This window comes from Pyxicephalus adspersus, chromosome 7, assembly GCF_032062135.1.
Source record: "Pyxicephalus adspersus chromosome 7, UCB_Pads_2.0, whole genome shotgun sequence".
NCBI classification, from domain to species: Eukaryota; Metazoa; Chordata; class Amphibia; order Anura; family Pyxicephalidae; genus Pyxicephalus; species Pyxicephalus adspersus.
The window spans coordinates 52,046,765-52,060,263 of NC_092864.1; the positions used below are offsets into that span (position 1 = coordinate 52,046,765).

General features: G+C 40.6%; 1 protein-coding gene across 5 annotated transcripts in view; it reads left to right on the forward strand.

The window, feature by feature from the left end:
* The first annotated feature begins 203 nt into the window (after positions 1-203).
* ITPRID2 (ITPR interacting domain containing 2) overlaps positions 204-13,499 on the forward strand; it is a 57,952-nt gene continuing 44,656 nt past the window's right edge. For 2 of the 5 annotated variants that reach the window (XM_072418411.1, XM_072418414.1), the window contains exons 1-3: positions 204-305; positions 412-626; positions 11,290-11,335. In XM_072418411.1, coding sequence (XP_072274512.1) covers positions 464-626; positions 11,290-11,335 — 209 coding nt within the window. In that variant the 5' untranslated portion in view covers positions 204-305; positions 412-463. Of the gene's footprint in view, positions 306-357; positions 627-1,346; positions 1,367-11,289; positions 11,336-13,499 lie in introns of those variants that run through there. The other 3 variants (XM_072418413.1, XM_072418412.1, XM_072418415.1) reach the window with 3 other exon arrangements.

Genomic DNA, 13,499 nt, shown 5'->3' on the forward strand with positions numbered 1-13,499 from the left:
CAGGATAAATAGATTTTTTTTAATTTAGAAGGATTTGAAATTGATAAAACATGCAGAATTGATGATGTATTGAATACACTTCACTCAGGGCGCCATTATTTGTGTGAGCTACCTCACAGCAGCAGCCCCGCCATTGACTTAAATGTGTCTGGCGGGTTGTGCGCCACCTAGCGGCGTGCAGGTAGTCTGTCGCACGGCCGGAGGGGTGCCGGGGATGCCGCCCCCTCGCCTATAACATTGGGAGCTCGGAGAATGCGGAGACTCTGAGCGCTAAGAAAGTTTTCTCGGCATGGAGTGACCGGCCTGTGAGTACCGGAGCTGCCCCACAGGCGGCTGGGAACTAGAATTGGGACTTCCGCCCAGGGGAGGTGTGCGGGCTGTGCAGGGTGTTTATGGCTTGTCTCCCCGCAGGATAGCTGGAAGTTCGGTCAGCACGGAGGAGCGCGGAGCCCCGGAGCTCAGCATGGACGAGGCCGCCCTGGAGGAGGCTCAGGCCAGGGAACTGGTGGCGAAAAAGAGGATGGCCTGGGCGAAAAGCAGAGATTCATGGCAAGCCTCGGAGGCAGAGGATGTGTCGGCGGAAACCGCCAGCATTGCTACAGCCGTGCAGCTGGGACACCGAGCAGGTCAGCGCCGGGCTCAGCGGGGGAGAGCAACTGGGGGCTGGCATTATAGAAATCAGTGCTGGCCTTACTGGCGGGGATCAGTGCCAGGGTCAGTGCTGGGCTTACTGGTGGGGATCAGTGCCTGGGTCAGTGCTGGGCTTACTGGCGGGGATCAGTGCCGTGCTGGGCTTACTGGCGGGGGATCAGTGCCAGGGTCTGTGCTGGGCTTACTGGCGGGGGATCAGTGCCAGGGTCAGTGGGCTTTATCAGGTCACTGCCTGACTTTTTGAAGTTCACCAGAGACAGGAATATATAATTGGTGTCAGGATTACTGGGGCTCATCATGGAGGGAGATCAGTGCTGGGGTAACTGGGGTCATCAGGGAGAGAGATATGTGGTGGGGTCATCAGTGGGTCAAAGCTGGGCATAATGGGGTTCATTCAGGGCCGACATCAGGTTGGTGCTGGGCTTGTTGGGGTTCATCTGTCTAGGGCTGGGGCTTGTTTGGGTTTACCAGGTTGGTGCCGGGGGCTTGTTTGGGTTTACCAGGTTGGTGCCAGGGGCTTGTTGGGGTTTACCAGGTTGGTGCGGGGCACATTACAGTTCAGCAGAGGAAGCAGTGACAGCAGTGTGATTTCTGTTGAATTGTGTGTTGTGTGAACAGGCTGAGCAGGAAGCTGCAGCCCCAGAACTTCCTTATTCTTCTCAGTGAGATCCTCCGGTGTGCTGAGAATCTGTGTCCGGTTACATCCTCCATACCGGTATGAATGGCAGTGTTACAGGAGCCAGCACATGTGGTGACTGTTGAATGTTTGTCATTACCGGGTCCTTCATGTATTGGTTCTCTTCTTTGATTGTCGGTATGGTCACACATATCCATCACATTGTTAGAATGAGTATGCACAGGCAAAAATTTTACTTCCAGCCAACTTTAGATCTGATCATTTTCATTAGTTAAGAAATCAGTGGGAAGTAAAACGTACTTCCATTCCATCATTACTGATAACACCGCTCTCCAAGGGTTGAGAAGTGATGGGCAAGTTGGAACCTCATGTGTTGTCGTGTGAAAGATCCTTTTATATTTGTTGAACATATTGTACAGCATTTTGTAGTATTCAGTTAATCATTTTCTGATTGGATTTCGAAACCAAGTGCACAATTGGTTGATCTGCCTGTGTGTACCCAGCCTTAGAAACAATTGGCCCAGTATTGTCTGCATGTAACCATAATTGAATGAACTTCACCACCAGCTCTTGGATCATTCTCATTTTTAACAAAAGTTTTCAATCTTATACTCTCGTCATGCAGGTTTAAAATATTTTTTGCTAGCGTTTTGATTCGTTTCTGTCATTTATGACCGATCAAGTATTATGCTAAAGTGTTTTGGAAATTCTGATGGTCCTCAGTCTGATCCTATGGTGAATTGGGGATCTGCTGACTGTCAAACTCTGCTTCTTTCCTTTGAATGCGTCAGATTTGCATCACATGCGATAGTAGGACCTACATGGTCCACATACACAGCGTGCATATAGAACACGGCTCCAGATTCCCTATCCTTACTACATGATTAATGTAAATAGGAATATCCAGAATTGGACCAATGAAATTGGTGTCCAACTATACCAGTGCTGATGTGGGCTCCACAATCCCAAATGATGTTGCATGAAATGGTAATGATTTTATGGTTATCCATGCACTGGTAGATCTGTTCCCGTTGTTCACAAATCCTTCTTCCCTGGTGATTTAGGTCCATGGGTATTTGCCTAGCCTTTGTCAGGTGATACATGTGCCATATATATCAGGTAGGTTGGCGTTATTTGTCCATCCGACCCACTGGGCCCTGTAGACGTTGTTTAAAATGTTCTAGTTATGCCCCTGATTGCTTTAGTTGTATGTCTGTGATCTGGTACATTGTTGTATTTTAGTGTATGGGGGGGGGGGAAATGAAATGCTATGCAATATTGTGTAATGTAAGTGGTGATCATACTAATCATTGCAAAAGTATTCATAATTTGTTTTTTCAAAAAAAAACTTGTATACAATAAGAACAGGTGTACCAGTCATTGCAGTACATTTGCTACTGTATTGGTAAATGTAAATTCTAGCACTGTGTTAAGTAGTTGAAGATGTATCCTTAGTGTGTACAGCAATTTGTATATGCATTAAGGGCTTATTTATACATTTACATGTGAAGTTATGTATTAAACATATGTGGCACAATGAGCTTTGTGAATTATTTACCTTAGATGGCATCCCAGCATGTATGTGTATGTGTGTGTGTGTGTGTGTGTGTATGTATGTATGTATGTATGTGTGTATATGTATATATATATATATATATATATATACATACTGCCCTTTACTATACCATATTGCAGGTGGGAATTGAGCTTTGGGGTCCTCTGACCCAAAATTAGTGCAGGTAGGATTGAATATTGCGAGGGACCCATACAAAGTGATTGTGCTTTGCTGACATTAATGTACATATGGGGTATGGTGGCCTTAGTTGTACATTACTTCTGTTATTATTATACAGTATTTATATAGCGCCATCATATTACGCAGCGCTGTACAAAGTCCATAGTCGTGTCCACTAACTGTCCCTCAAAGGAGCTCACAATCTAATGTCCCTACCATAGTCATATGTGATTAATGTGGTCTAAGGTCAATTGTTAGGGGGAAGCCAATTAACCTAACTGCACGTTTTTGGGATGTGGGAGGAAACCCGGAGGAAACCCACGCAGACACAGGGAGAATCTGCAAACTCCATGCAGATAATGTCCTGGCTGGGAATTGAACCTGGAACCTAGCGCTGCAAAGACTGGAGTGCTAACCCCTGAGCCATTCCTATCACAATACATTCTGTGATCAGTAGCTGCTGTGATACTGTGTAATAACGGATCTGCTATCAATGTTTTGCAGAAAAGTCTAGCGCAGTACAAAGATAGCCAGGAAATTGACATTTCCCATAATCTTTTTCATTCCTGTATATTATAGTCTGATCAAGTTTTACTTATTGTATACTATAGTTACCTTTTGTACTGCTTTTATTATATAGGCACAGAAGGTCCACAATAGTGTAGGACAGTATTTTTCAACCAGGGTTCCTCCACAGGTCACTAGAGGTTCCGTGAGAAGTTTGTGCCTCTCAGGTTAGATGAAGATGGCCTGAATGATCTTTTTAGGCCAGCAATGTTAGGAGGCATTATTCCCACTGACCGCCGTAATACTGTACTGTGAGCTGTGGATACATTAATTATAGCAGAGGTTTCCTGGAGACCTGAAATTTTGAATGTTGGAAACAAAATGTCCCTACCTTTTACACCTGTGCATATTTCCTGCCAAAACCCAACACTTGCCCAAATCTTACCAGCTTCTTCCCCCATGCATGCTGGGTTCATCCAGATAAACTTCTGTGGGGCCGGGAGATGGATCGCCTTTTATTCATCTCCTGGCTCCAAATAAGTCTAGAGTCGAGCCACATGTGTGCAATGTAAACTGGCCAGATTTACATTATTTCTCCAGCTCATGCACTTACCGGGTAGGCAAGATTTATGTAAGTTTAGAGATTTTCTGGTTGGGTGGGGGCATATCTGTTTTGAAAAGAAAGATAATAAAAGAAAACTTCGTATAAATGTGTAATAACACTTTTCAGCTACATTGGTAAATATTGACTGCATAGATGATTGGTCACATATTGCTGTAAAGTTAACTAAGTGCGTAGTTTTAATTCATATATTTGACTGCATATTATAACAATTAGTTGTTTTGTGTCTTTGGCTACATACACACGTGCAATAACTGTCGTTAGAAAACAAACGATCAACGGCTGATCAACGATTATTCACGATTATTTTAAACGATCGTGTTGTGCATGACTGTGTACATGCTGTAATAATACGATCTTTCAAATATTATCCCCCAATAATGTTACACACACTAGATACAATTGTTTAAACGATGCAGAATTCATCAATCAAGGAGAAAGTGTATCTGAGAACAAGCCACGATCACTGAACGACCGTACACACAATAGATAGCAAACGATCGCCGCCCAATCAGATCCGTCGGGATGGTCGTTCATTCCTCGTTCATCGTCGTTGTGCACTTTTTTCTTTAACAATTATCGGACGATCGGTAGCTAGTCGTTTGTTTCCAACAATAAATATTGCACGTGTGTACGTAGCCTTTGTTTTGATGTGCTTTGTTTGTTTTACTTCATTTTTCCACTATGAATGGTACAATCTCACTGATTGTGGTTATCAGTTGTTGATTTGTGGTCATGCAGGACAGCTGACTTCGAGTTGACCGGTAGATTAAGCTGTAGTGATATAAAACCTCTTGGTAGAAAATGGTGAGCTGAGTCAAAGGTACCCAGTGCATACTATATAATAATTCCTTTTTTTTGCAATTTAAAGAGAAGACATGGGGAATTTGTAACAGTTTTAGATATTTGTTATTATGCCTTTAATATAAACACTAATATTTGTATTCAATCTTTGTTTTATAAATAAACCTTTGAATACATAAAACAAGGTTCCTTAAGCAATATTGCTTGGCTCCAGAGAGAGAGCACAGTTCTGGTCGCATTACAACTCCCTAATAAAGGATTAGTCGCTGCTGTAAATGTACTGTAAATGTACTGTAAATGTGCTGTAAATTTACTTTTTTCCATGCAGCTAAAAGCTGAAATGGCAAAGTATGTGAAAAGGATACCACAATTCCACCTAGTGGCTGGTTACAAGACTGCAACATATTAATATGCATTATTTACCAGAATAAAATGAAGAATATTTCTTCTTGTCGCCCTAGCTATAGGAATTAAGGAAAAAGTATGTAATTCAAGATCTTTTCTCTATTATATAGGAAACTATTGCTGCCGCCACCTGTTACATGAATGGCCTTTACCATCACCAAGTGATCACATTGGTTTGTGCTCTCTTGTTGAGTTTCTGTAGGTTGCAGATGTTCTTCCGCTGTGTTATTTGGCGAAGATTTGAACTGTTTGTTTATCCTGGCTCAGATGATTTTGTCTCTTGACAATTCTCCCTTGATTCCATTGTATGTTGCAGTGTAATTATGCAGGACAATGATGTGTGCTTACATGGGCAGAAACAGGCTGTTGTAGTAACTTGTGTGACACAGAGCAATTAGAGAACAGAAATACAGGACTGACTGTCTGACGTAGACAAATGGAATAAGGTCATTGAGGCAAAGTGTACGGAAGTGGATTGCAACATGTTTCGACTAGTGAAATGACTGTGTGTGGGTTGTGAATATCTAGGAGTGTAGTGAGGGCTGACACACCAGGGCTTGTCTGAGGGTTCAGGAGCAGCATGCAAAGGGATGTAGTCATGGCCGCTAAGCAGAAAACTGCTTTATTAGGTCATCTGGGCAACTTTGATTCTGTTAAGGAAGATGTTTGGTACAGTGGTATTAGTGAGAGCTTTGCCATACTCCCACAGGAAATAGACTCTCTTTTTGTTAGAAGTACAACATGGCTGCTCTTCCACCCAAGCTTGCTGATTGTGTGAATCAGAATTTAAAGTTTAATTAAACCCGCTTTGCTCGCCTGTCCCCATTCTGTTGCAGGGAGCTGCCATCTTTTTCACCTCTTTCTAAACATGATCTTTGGCCAGCTTGATTGACTGACATGACTTGGTCCCTGCTCCGGCACACAGGGGAAGCCAGGAATGCTGGGAATCGTGCCATTCAGATTGCAGGGTTACAGTATCAATGTACTTGGTATGCATTTAGGTGCACCTTAAGAAGCTTTCACCATCCTATGTAATTGCTATCTGGAAGAAGTGCTCAATAAAGAGGTGGACAGGGCAATGGCTTAGTTACCTTTTTTTCCTTGTTGCCTCTATCAATTGACTAACCATGCATTGTTCTGTGCAATGTCCATGTAGGAGCAGCCATCCAAGCAGGGTTATTGTTCCTTATTACTGCTCTGCTCACCATTTTCCTGTGCCTGATATGAGACCCTGTATACAGGGACTAGTAGTCGGAGGCATTAGTGCCTTGTATCTCGTGCTGTAGATATATAGCTATGTGGCGTGCCAAGGCACCTTCACACACCAGCAAGTACACTACCGTTTTTTACGAGGACAAACAAAATGTACTTTTTTCCCTAGAAACTGTTTAGGCACAACTAACACTTCTGCATGTTCCCTATAAGTAAGCAAATCTTTGGTTTTTCTGTTCTGGTTCACTTTATTGCATTTAAATTGCTACATCAACTTTTTATTGGAAAGACCTTTAGTCTGGTTTAGTAATGAAGAATGTATTGAAGCCGGTGGGTCAGGATAACAGAGAATTCAATGACAGCCCAGAGTGACCAAGTTTACTTGAAACATAGCTGCAAGAAAAAGAATGCTACCAATAAATTGGTGTATTTATTTCTGCATGTTTGCTTGAATAACATGTTTTTGTACTTTCTGAACTCCTGATTTTTTTCCTACTAAAACGAAAGCAGCAAATATTTCTACTTCTGAGTTTCCGCTGGTCAAATTTACTCTATAATGCGGTTTGATTGTTTTTTCGTGTGTGGTGTATTTTGGTTTGAACTTTTTATTATTCTTCTTGTGAATAAGTTGAGCTTTGGATAAGAACAATTTCTAGAAAGTAAACCTCGCAGGAATGTTATGCAACTTTAACTGCCTAAGCCTCTGACTCCCCCACCTCCCACCCCTTGTCCTTCTTTCTGTGGTTTTATGCAAGTTTATATAAACAGGACACAGTACATTGACTGAACAGCACCTTGCGCTCATGTTTCCATTGCATGTCATAGAATTGATAGCAGATCAGACAAAGGTCTTCTTTAGATGAGGTCATGAGTTTTCTCTTCAGATTTTCTTATTTCATCCTAAAATCCCAACAGATGCTTATATTTTCCCTCTTTTGAAAAAGTGCCTACGTTACGTTTTAAGCTGGATGGGAAGACCCCTGTATTGTGACCGTACCTGTGAATGGAAATAGACTGATTGTGGTAATGCATTTTAGCAGATTGATTTTGATTTTGATCTTGTAAGTTGGCCAGCTGTTGGTTCATGGAACTTTTTCTTATTGTTTAAGAATAAACGTGCATAAAAGCAACTGATTTCCCCAATACTCTTTGTTAGCTTTCCATTTATTTGTGATAAATAAAATTAAAATCTGGACCAATACCTATAGTTGGTGCTCTATTCTTTGCTTTCCTCATAATGTGACACTCACAGTAACCCTTTTGGGGCTTCTTTGAGCAATAAGGATCTGCCACATTCACTGTTGCCATTGGAAAATATTGGATTGTAATAAAAAACTTTTTGAGGTAAGTTTCAAGTTGTGAAATAACTTGGCTGGCTCTGCCTTTTTATTGGTCCCTCTGACAACCACAACCAACAAAGTGGGATGGTGGGCCCGCCATGTCACTATAAAAATGTGAGTGTTTTCTAACTCCACCCCCCCCCCCCATCAGTGGATAACTCTGTGTGCTTTAATCTTCAGCCAGCATAGGGGAGACAGGAAGTTTTAGGGGGACAAAAATATTTGTACTTGGCAGCTATATAATCATGTAGGAATGATCTGCTTGAACATTCCTGCTTGTAAAATGTGTGCTAAGTAATTGTGTACCTCTAAACCTTTCTGATCAATACAAATTCTTTATGGTGGTGTGGAGAGAGTAAAACATTGAAAAGGTTTGTACAATAACGAGCAATGTGTACATCATTGTGGAGCTACTTCTGCTACCCTGGTAAAGTCTACTAAGTGCTTATAAAAGCAAGAATGCGGTCCTATTAGACAAAATTTGTGTAGTCTGCTTGGGAAACTTTCTAGCTCTTCTGGTTTATCAGGTTGGGTACTTGGTCCTTTCCTGCAGCTGTAAGTAAAAAGAGCTCTTCAACCATAGAGCTTTGGTAAGCAGTTCTTTTGCAGACACTTATGTCTCTGAATGTTGTAACCAAATTCCCCACTGAATAGGAGAATGAGTTTACAAATGTCCCGCTACAATAACATTTGTGTGATTTGTCTATGCAAATAGCACTGTTATGTGGTTGTGTTTAGCTTGGCATAAGAAGAGCAGCCAATGTCACATGACAAGGCATGCGGGGCCTTAAAGGCGGTATAACACATTTTAATTTTGATCAGCTTAAAATGCAAAAGTCTGGCAGCCATCAGAGATCCATGTATGTGTGTATGTATGTGTGTATATGTATGTATATATATATATATATATATATATATATATATATATGCTATAATTGTAAGTGAGGTGGCCCCAGATCCCATGTTTGCACAGGGAAATATTGCTTCTCATTCCAGCTGCAAACTTTTGACATTTTGATGAATGAGATATTTACTGCCCTAGGGCATACTTATAAATCGGTGAATTTCACTACACTTTTCCTTCATGTGAATAAATAACTGGCATTTAAAACACATTTTCAGTTATTCACATGCAGTGAATGCCTAGTGAATTTCACTGCTATATAGATATGCCCTGTAGTGTAGGTTCCTGGTATACACCTCTTTCCTACAGCTTTATTTTAAAGGGGAACTAAGCCCTACCTTTAAAAACGGCAACCAGGAAGGTCCTTTATTGCTGAGGGGACAGGTGATTTACCCCTACCATTTGGGGTGCTACCATCCTTGCCCAGTTTTCCCCATCTTCAGCCATCTTGATTGGTCAGTGCAGAATGTGAAAGTCCAGTCAATTAGTCTGAGCAGCCACAGGGGAAGCCAGGATATCCACCATATCCCAGCATCATTAAAAGTAAGAGCAGGCAGCTAAGTGTGTTTTATTGCAGAAGGGACATCGCCTGTTTATTCTGCAATACAATCCTGCCTGATCACAAAATTTGATAGCAGAACTCTAGTTCCACTTTAAAGGTTTATTAAATGAGCATTTTTAGTGTGCAAACCTTGCTAAAATGTAGAACTTTTTAGAACTGGTAAAAATTCAGCAAATTTGGAATATTCTTTTAAATTCAAATGCCATTGCCGCATTGTAAGTCAAATTGTTAGTTGAATTTTATCATATAAAATAGCAAATTATTGGTCAATATGACCTCTCCAGTATGTTGGAATCCCGTTCTATGCAAAAAGATTGCCTAAATTTTTTATCAGTCTTCTCCAATTGCACTGTATCTATGAGAGAGTCGCTACAGCAGCCGTATATAAATTTATTTGGTCTTCAGTCTATAATTGTCTATGCAATAGCTGTCAACCTGCATATAGCCTTCTGCTTATGAACCTGGCTGTGTCTTCTGGCAGTTGTGCTTGGAGCTCATGCTGCACAGAATTACAAATCCTTTGGCATGTAGAACAGGTACATAATATTTACAGCAAGGTGCAGAGATTTGTATCGCTTTATTGGGTGAAGTCCTCACCATAAATTTTTCCCTAATAGCCAGCTGTGCCAACAGTTTATCTGCAGGTTTTGGAGATCGCGGCATCTGAAAGTGACATTGAGACAAGAAACTGATGGCTTTGCAGAGCTCCGTATTATTATGCAGCAGAGCTTGAGCTCATAGAAGTATTGTAACAACAATAGAAATAGTAAATATCTGCTAATCCTCTGTTGTCATGAAAGACTTGAATTGTACAATTATGTCATCTACTGTTTTTTACAGTTGCAACACAGACTGATTAAGTCTCATCAGACAAAGTTGGATTAATCTCCTCAGTCTCATGACTGTCACTTTCAGCAATCATCCAGGACTCTCCCTCAGTAGCAAAAACAAAGATGTATTCACTTTAAAAAAAAAAAACCTGCAGAGCCTTTGTTGGGTGCTCCTAAAGTATGTGGTGATGTGAACTTGTCAATATAAAAAAATAAATGACCTATTATATTACAAAGTTTATTGCAGGTGTGTTGAAAAGCAGATTCAGTCTTTGGATGTGGCAGCAGGAGGACTGCCCTCTAGTGTGCTACTGATGTCGGGGTCAGAGTTTAGTTCTGTTCTGTGTTCTCTTTATTTCCTGAACACTTTCCTAGAACACTGTTCCCTTCACACTTATACATACGTGTGTGTGTGTGTGTGTGTGTGTGTGTTTTGTTTTTTTTTTCATTACATTTGGTTACATTTTCAAGACAGGCTTTGTGTTTACCCCCTGTCCACACCTCTTTTCAAGCAGTACTGACACACAAAAGTTTGCTAGAATATTAGGACTATCTGTGAAGACCAATTTTACTATCTCAGATTCCACTTCTGTGCCTTCTCTGATTATCCGGGGTGGGGTTGGGTGCTTACCAAAAAAATGAATACTGCCATCATATCCAATGGTTGGCAGGGTTCTCCCCAGGCACTTTTAGCTGGGAGCACCACATGACACTTTTCAGCACCCACCTGGCTGTTTTTGGGTGGTTACCAAAGAGGTTACACACCTAAAATTTCTTCCCACCCGGCCCTGGATTGAGCACTGGGTTGGTAAGGTTCAGTTTAAATTTTGTTTGTGAATATAAAAATAATCTGTGATAACTTCTTGAGAATTTATTTCTGCATATAAAATAATGTATGGATATGGATCAAGGTGTTAAGTTCTGCTGAGGTGTGTGATGAGAAGAAAAAGTAAATGGTTACGAATGGCCAACACATGGTCATCAAACCTCTATAATCGGGAACATTTTATGGTGTTAAATAGATTCTCATTACAGGCGTGTATTTTATTTGTTGATTTTTTTTTTTTTTTTTCTTTACAGGAAATATTCCGAATGAAAAGATTGCTATATGGCTAAATGACTGTAGGTAAGGAAATTGTTTTTATTTTTTAACTTTTTTTTTTGTTTTATAACCAACAATTTAAACAACCAAGCCCATATCACCATTTCTGGAAATAGGACAATGATGGCCTATGACATCTCTTCCAGGAAATAAGGGACCTGGCAGAAAATCTTTACTAATTATTTTGAATTCATATATGATATAACATAATTGCTTCATAACTCATAGTTTTACCAGATCAGTACGGAAATGTCAATGAGTTAGGGCTTTTTTTAAACCTTTAAAAAAAAAAAAAAAAAAAAAAACAACGGTTACCTCTCCTGGACACCTATTATTATGCACAAAAACGTAGGGGGGTTGCAAACTGCCCTCGGATGCTTCATTGAGCATCCAGAAAACCTCATGGAAATGCCGCAGCGGGTCGGATGGAGGATAATGAATAGACCTTTTTGATCCAATGTTAACTGCTTTTTGCAAGCTTTTTTGACCGTTAAAACCACTCAAAGGCTTGAAAATACCTCAGAACAAACCCAAACTCTTCAATCCCTTCTAAACACTAAAAAAATGAAATAATTGTACATTTAATATTGTTACGGATTACCTTTGCTGTGTGTGTGTTCCAACAGGAATTTAGGACAAAAGGCTAATTTTGTAGACTAACGGCATAGGCACAGTAAACCATTCCAATTGTTTCAAAGTATAGTAAATCTTTATTTTCAGTCAAAGAAAAACTGGTCCTGCACAATTTTCGAGAACTCAATGCAGCACTGTACTGAAGGTGTGTTGGCAGCTACAGTACAGCGAAGTTCCCATTAACAGTAAAAAACACAGCATTTACTGCTTCCAGGCGCCTTCTGGCAATCATTAAGCACCTGGGATTGGTAAGGGGCGGTATTTGCAAATGCCTTTGCAGGTTTTTTACCAACAATTGCAAATGTGAATTTATATATGGAATAGCAACCTATTGCACATTCAAGCTAATTACACAGAAATATAATGCAAATGGAATGTGCATTGTTGTTAAAACACAAGTTTTACCACTCATTACCCCACCCATGAATGTGAAGCCTGCTTAATGCCATTGTCAGGCTTTTTTTTTTTTTTTTTTTTTGCTGTCTAACTCTAGCTGTTTATCTCCTGTTTTCAAAGACACAATTCAGTCACTGGATTAGGTACATCAGTTTCTGTCCCAGTGACAGTATTCATCGAGAATGGCCTGAGTGAATCTTTTGTGTGGGAGCACAGACAGCAATAAAAGTTTACAGGGCTTTTTAAAGCTCAGACTTTAACAATATATGCAGAAGAAGATTCCTTGGGCTATGTCCACACTGGCCATAATAAAGTTGTGATGTGTTTACCGCTTCCTCATGCCAGGGAACCGCTGCCTCTTGGAAGATGCCACATATAGCTTCTCCCAGCGTCGGCCGATTAGAGAATGAATAGGGGTGACAGTATTAGTATTGCTCACTGCCTCCTGATGTAAAATGTGTAGACACTGGTGCTTTAAAAATCTGCACTGTGGTGTGAGAGACCCAGTGGCTGGCAAAGGTGTCCGCTGCTTAGATCTGGGAAAGATTTCTGATTCATGAAGTAGGCCTGAATTTGTCTTTGCTCCTGCAGATTAGAAAAAAAAGAGTGTGGTAAACTGATCCTAAAGGTTTTGTATTTGTTGCTGCTTATACAGTTAGGCGTGTGTACTAGGATTTCTGTACATAACTACTGTTTTATATACAGAGAGGCTTTGCACGCAAAACTAGTTTGCTTATGATAAACTGTTGGATGACTTTTTTATTTAAGTGAGGGCTAGTTTAGACAAAACTGACTCTATAGTAACAAGATGGCTTGAAGTGAACCTGTGCAAAGAACATAAGTCACTGGGTAGCAGGCACCTTTGGGGTTCGCAGTGAGACCCATTACTCTCACTTTCACTTATCTCTCACTTACTTTTAGGTGAGTCCCATTACTGACAAATACCAATGCTTACAGATATGCGAATAAGGAACTTTTTTTGTCTACTAATTTAATGTAGTCCGTTTTTACCAAAAGACTGTAAAGTTGAACCACAAAATGTGTTTGCCAATAGGCTTTAGGTTCATCTATAGTGGTGGAGGTGGGACATGTGCAACAATTATGAGCATGAAAGCTGTAAGAATGTGTAAAAAGTGAAGCTTTAGCCAGGCAAATGACA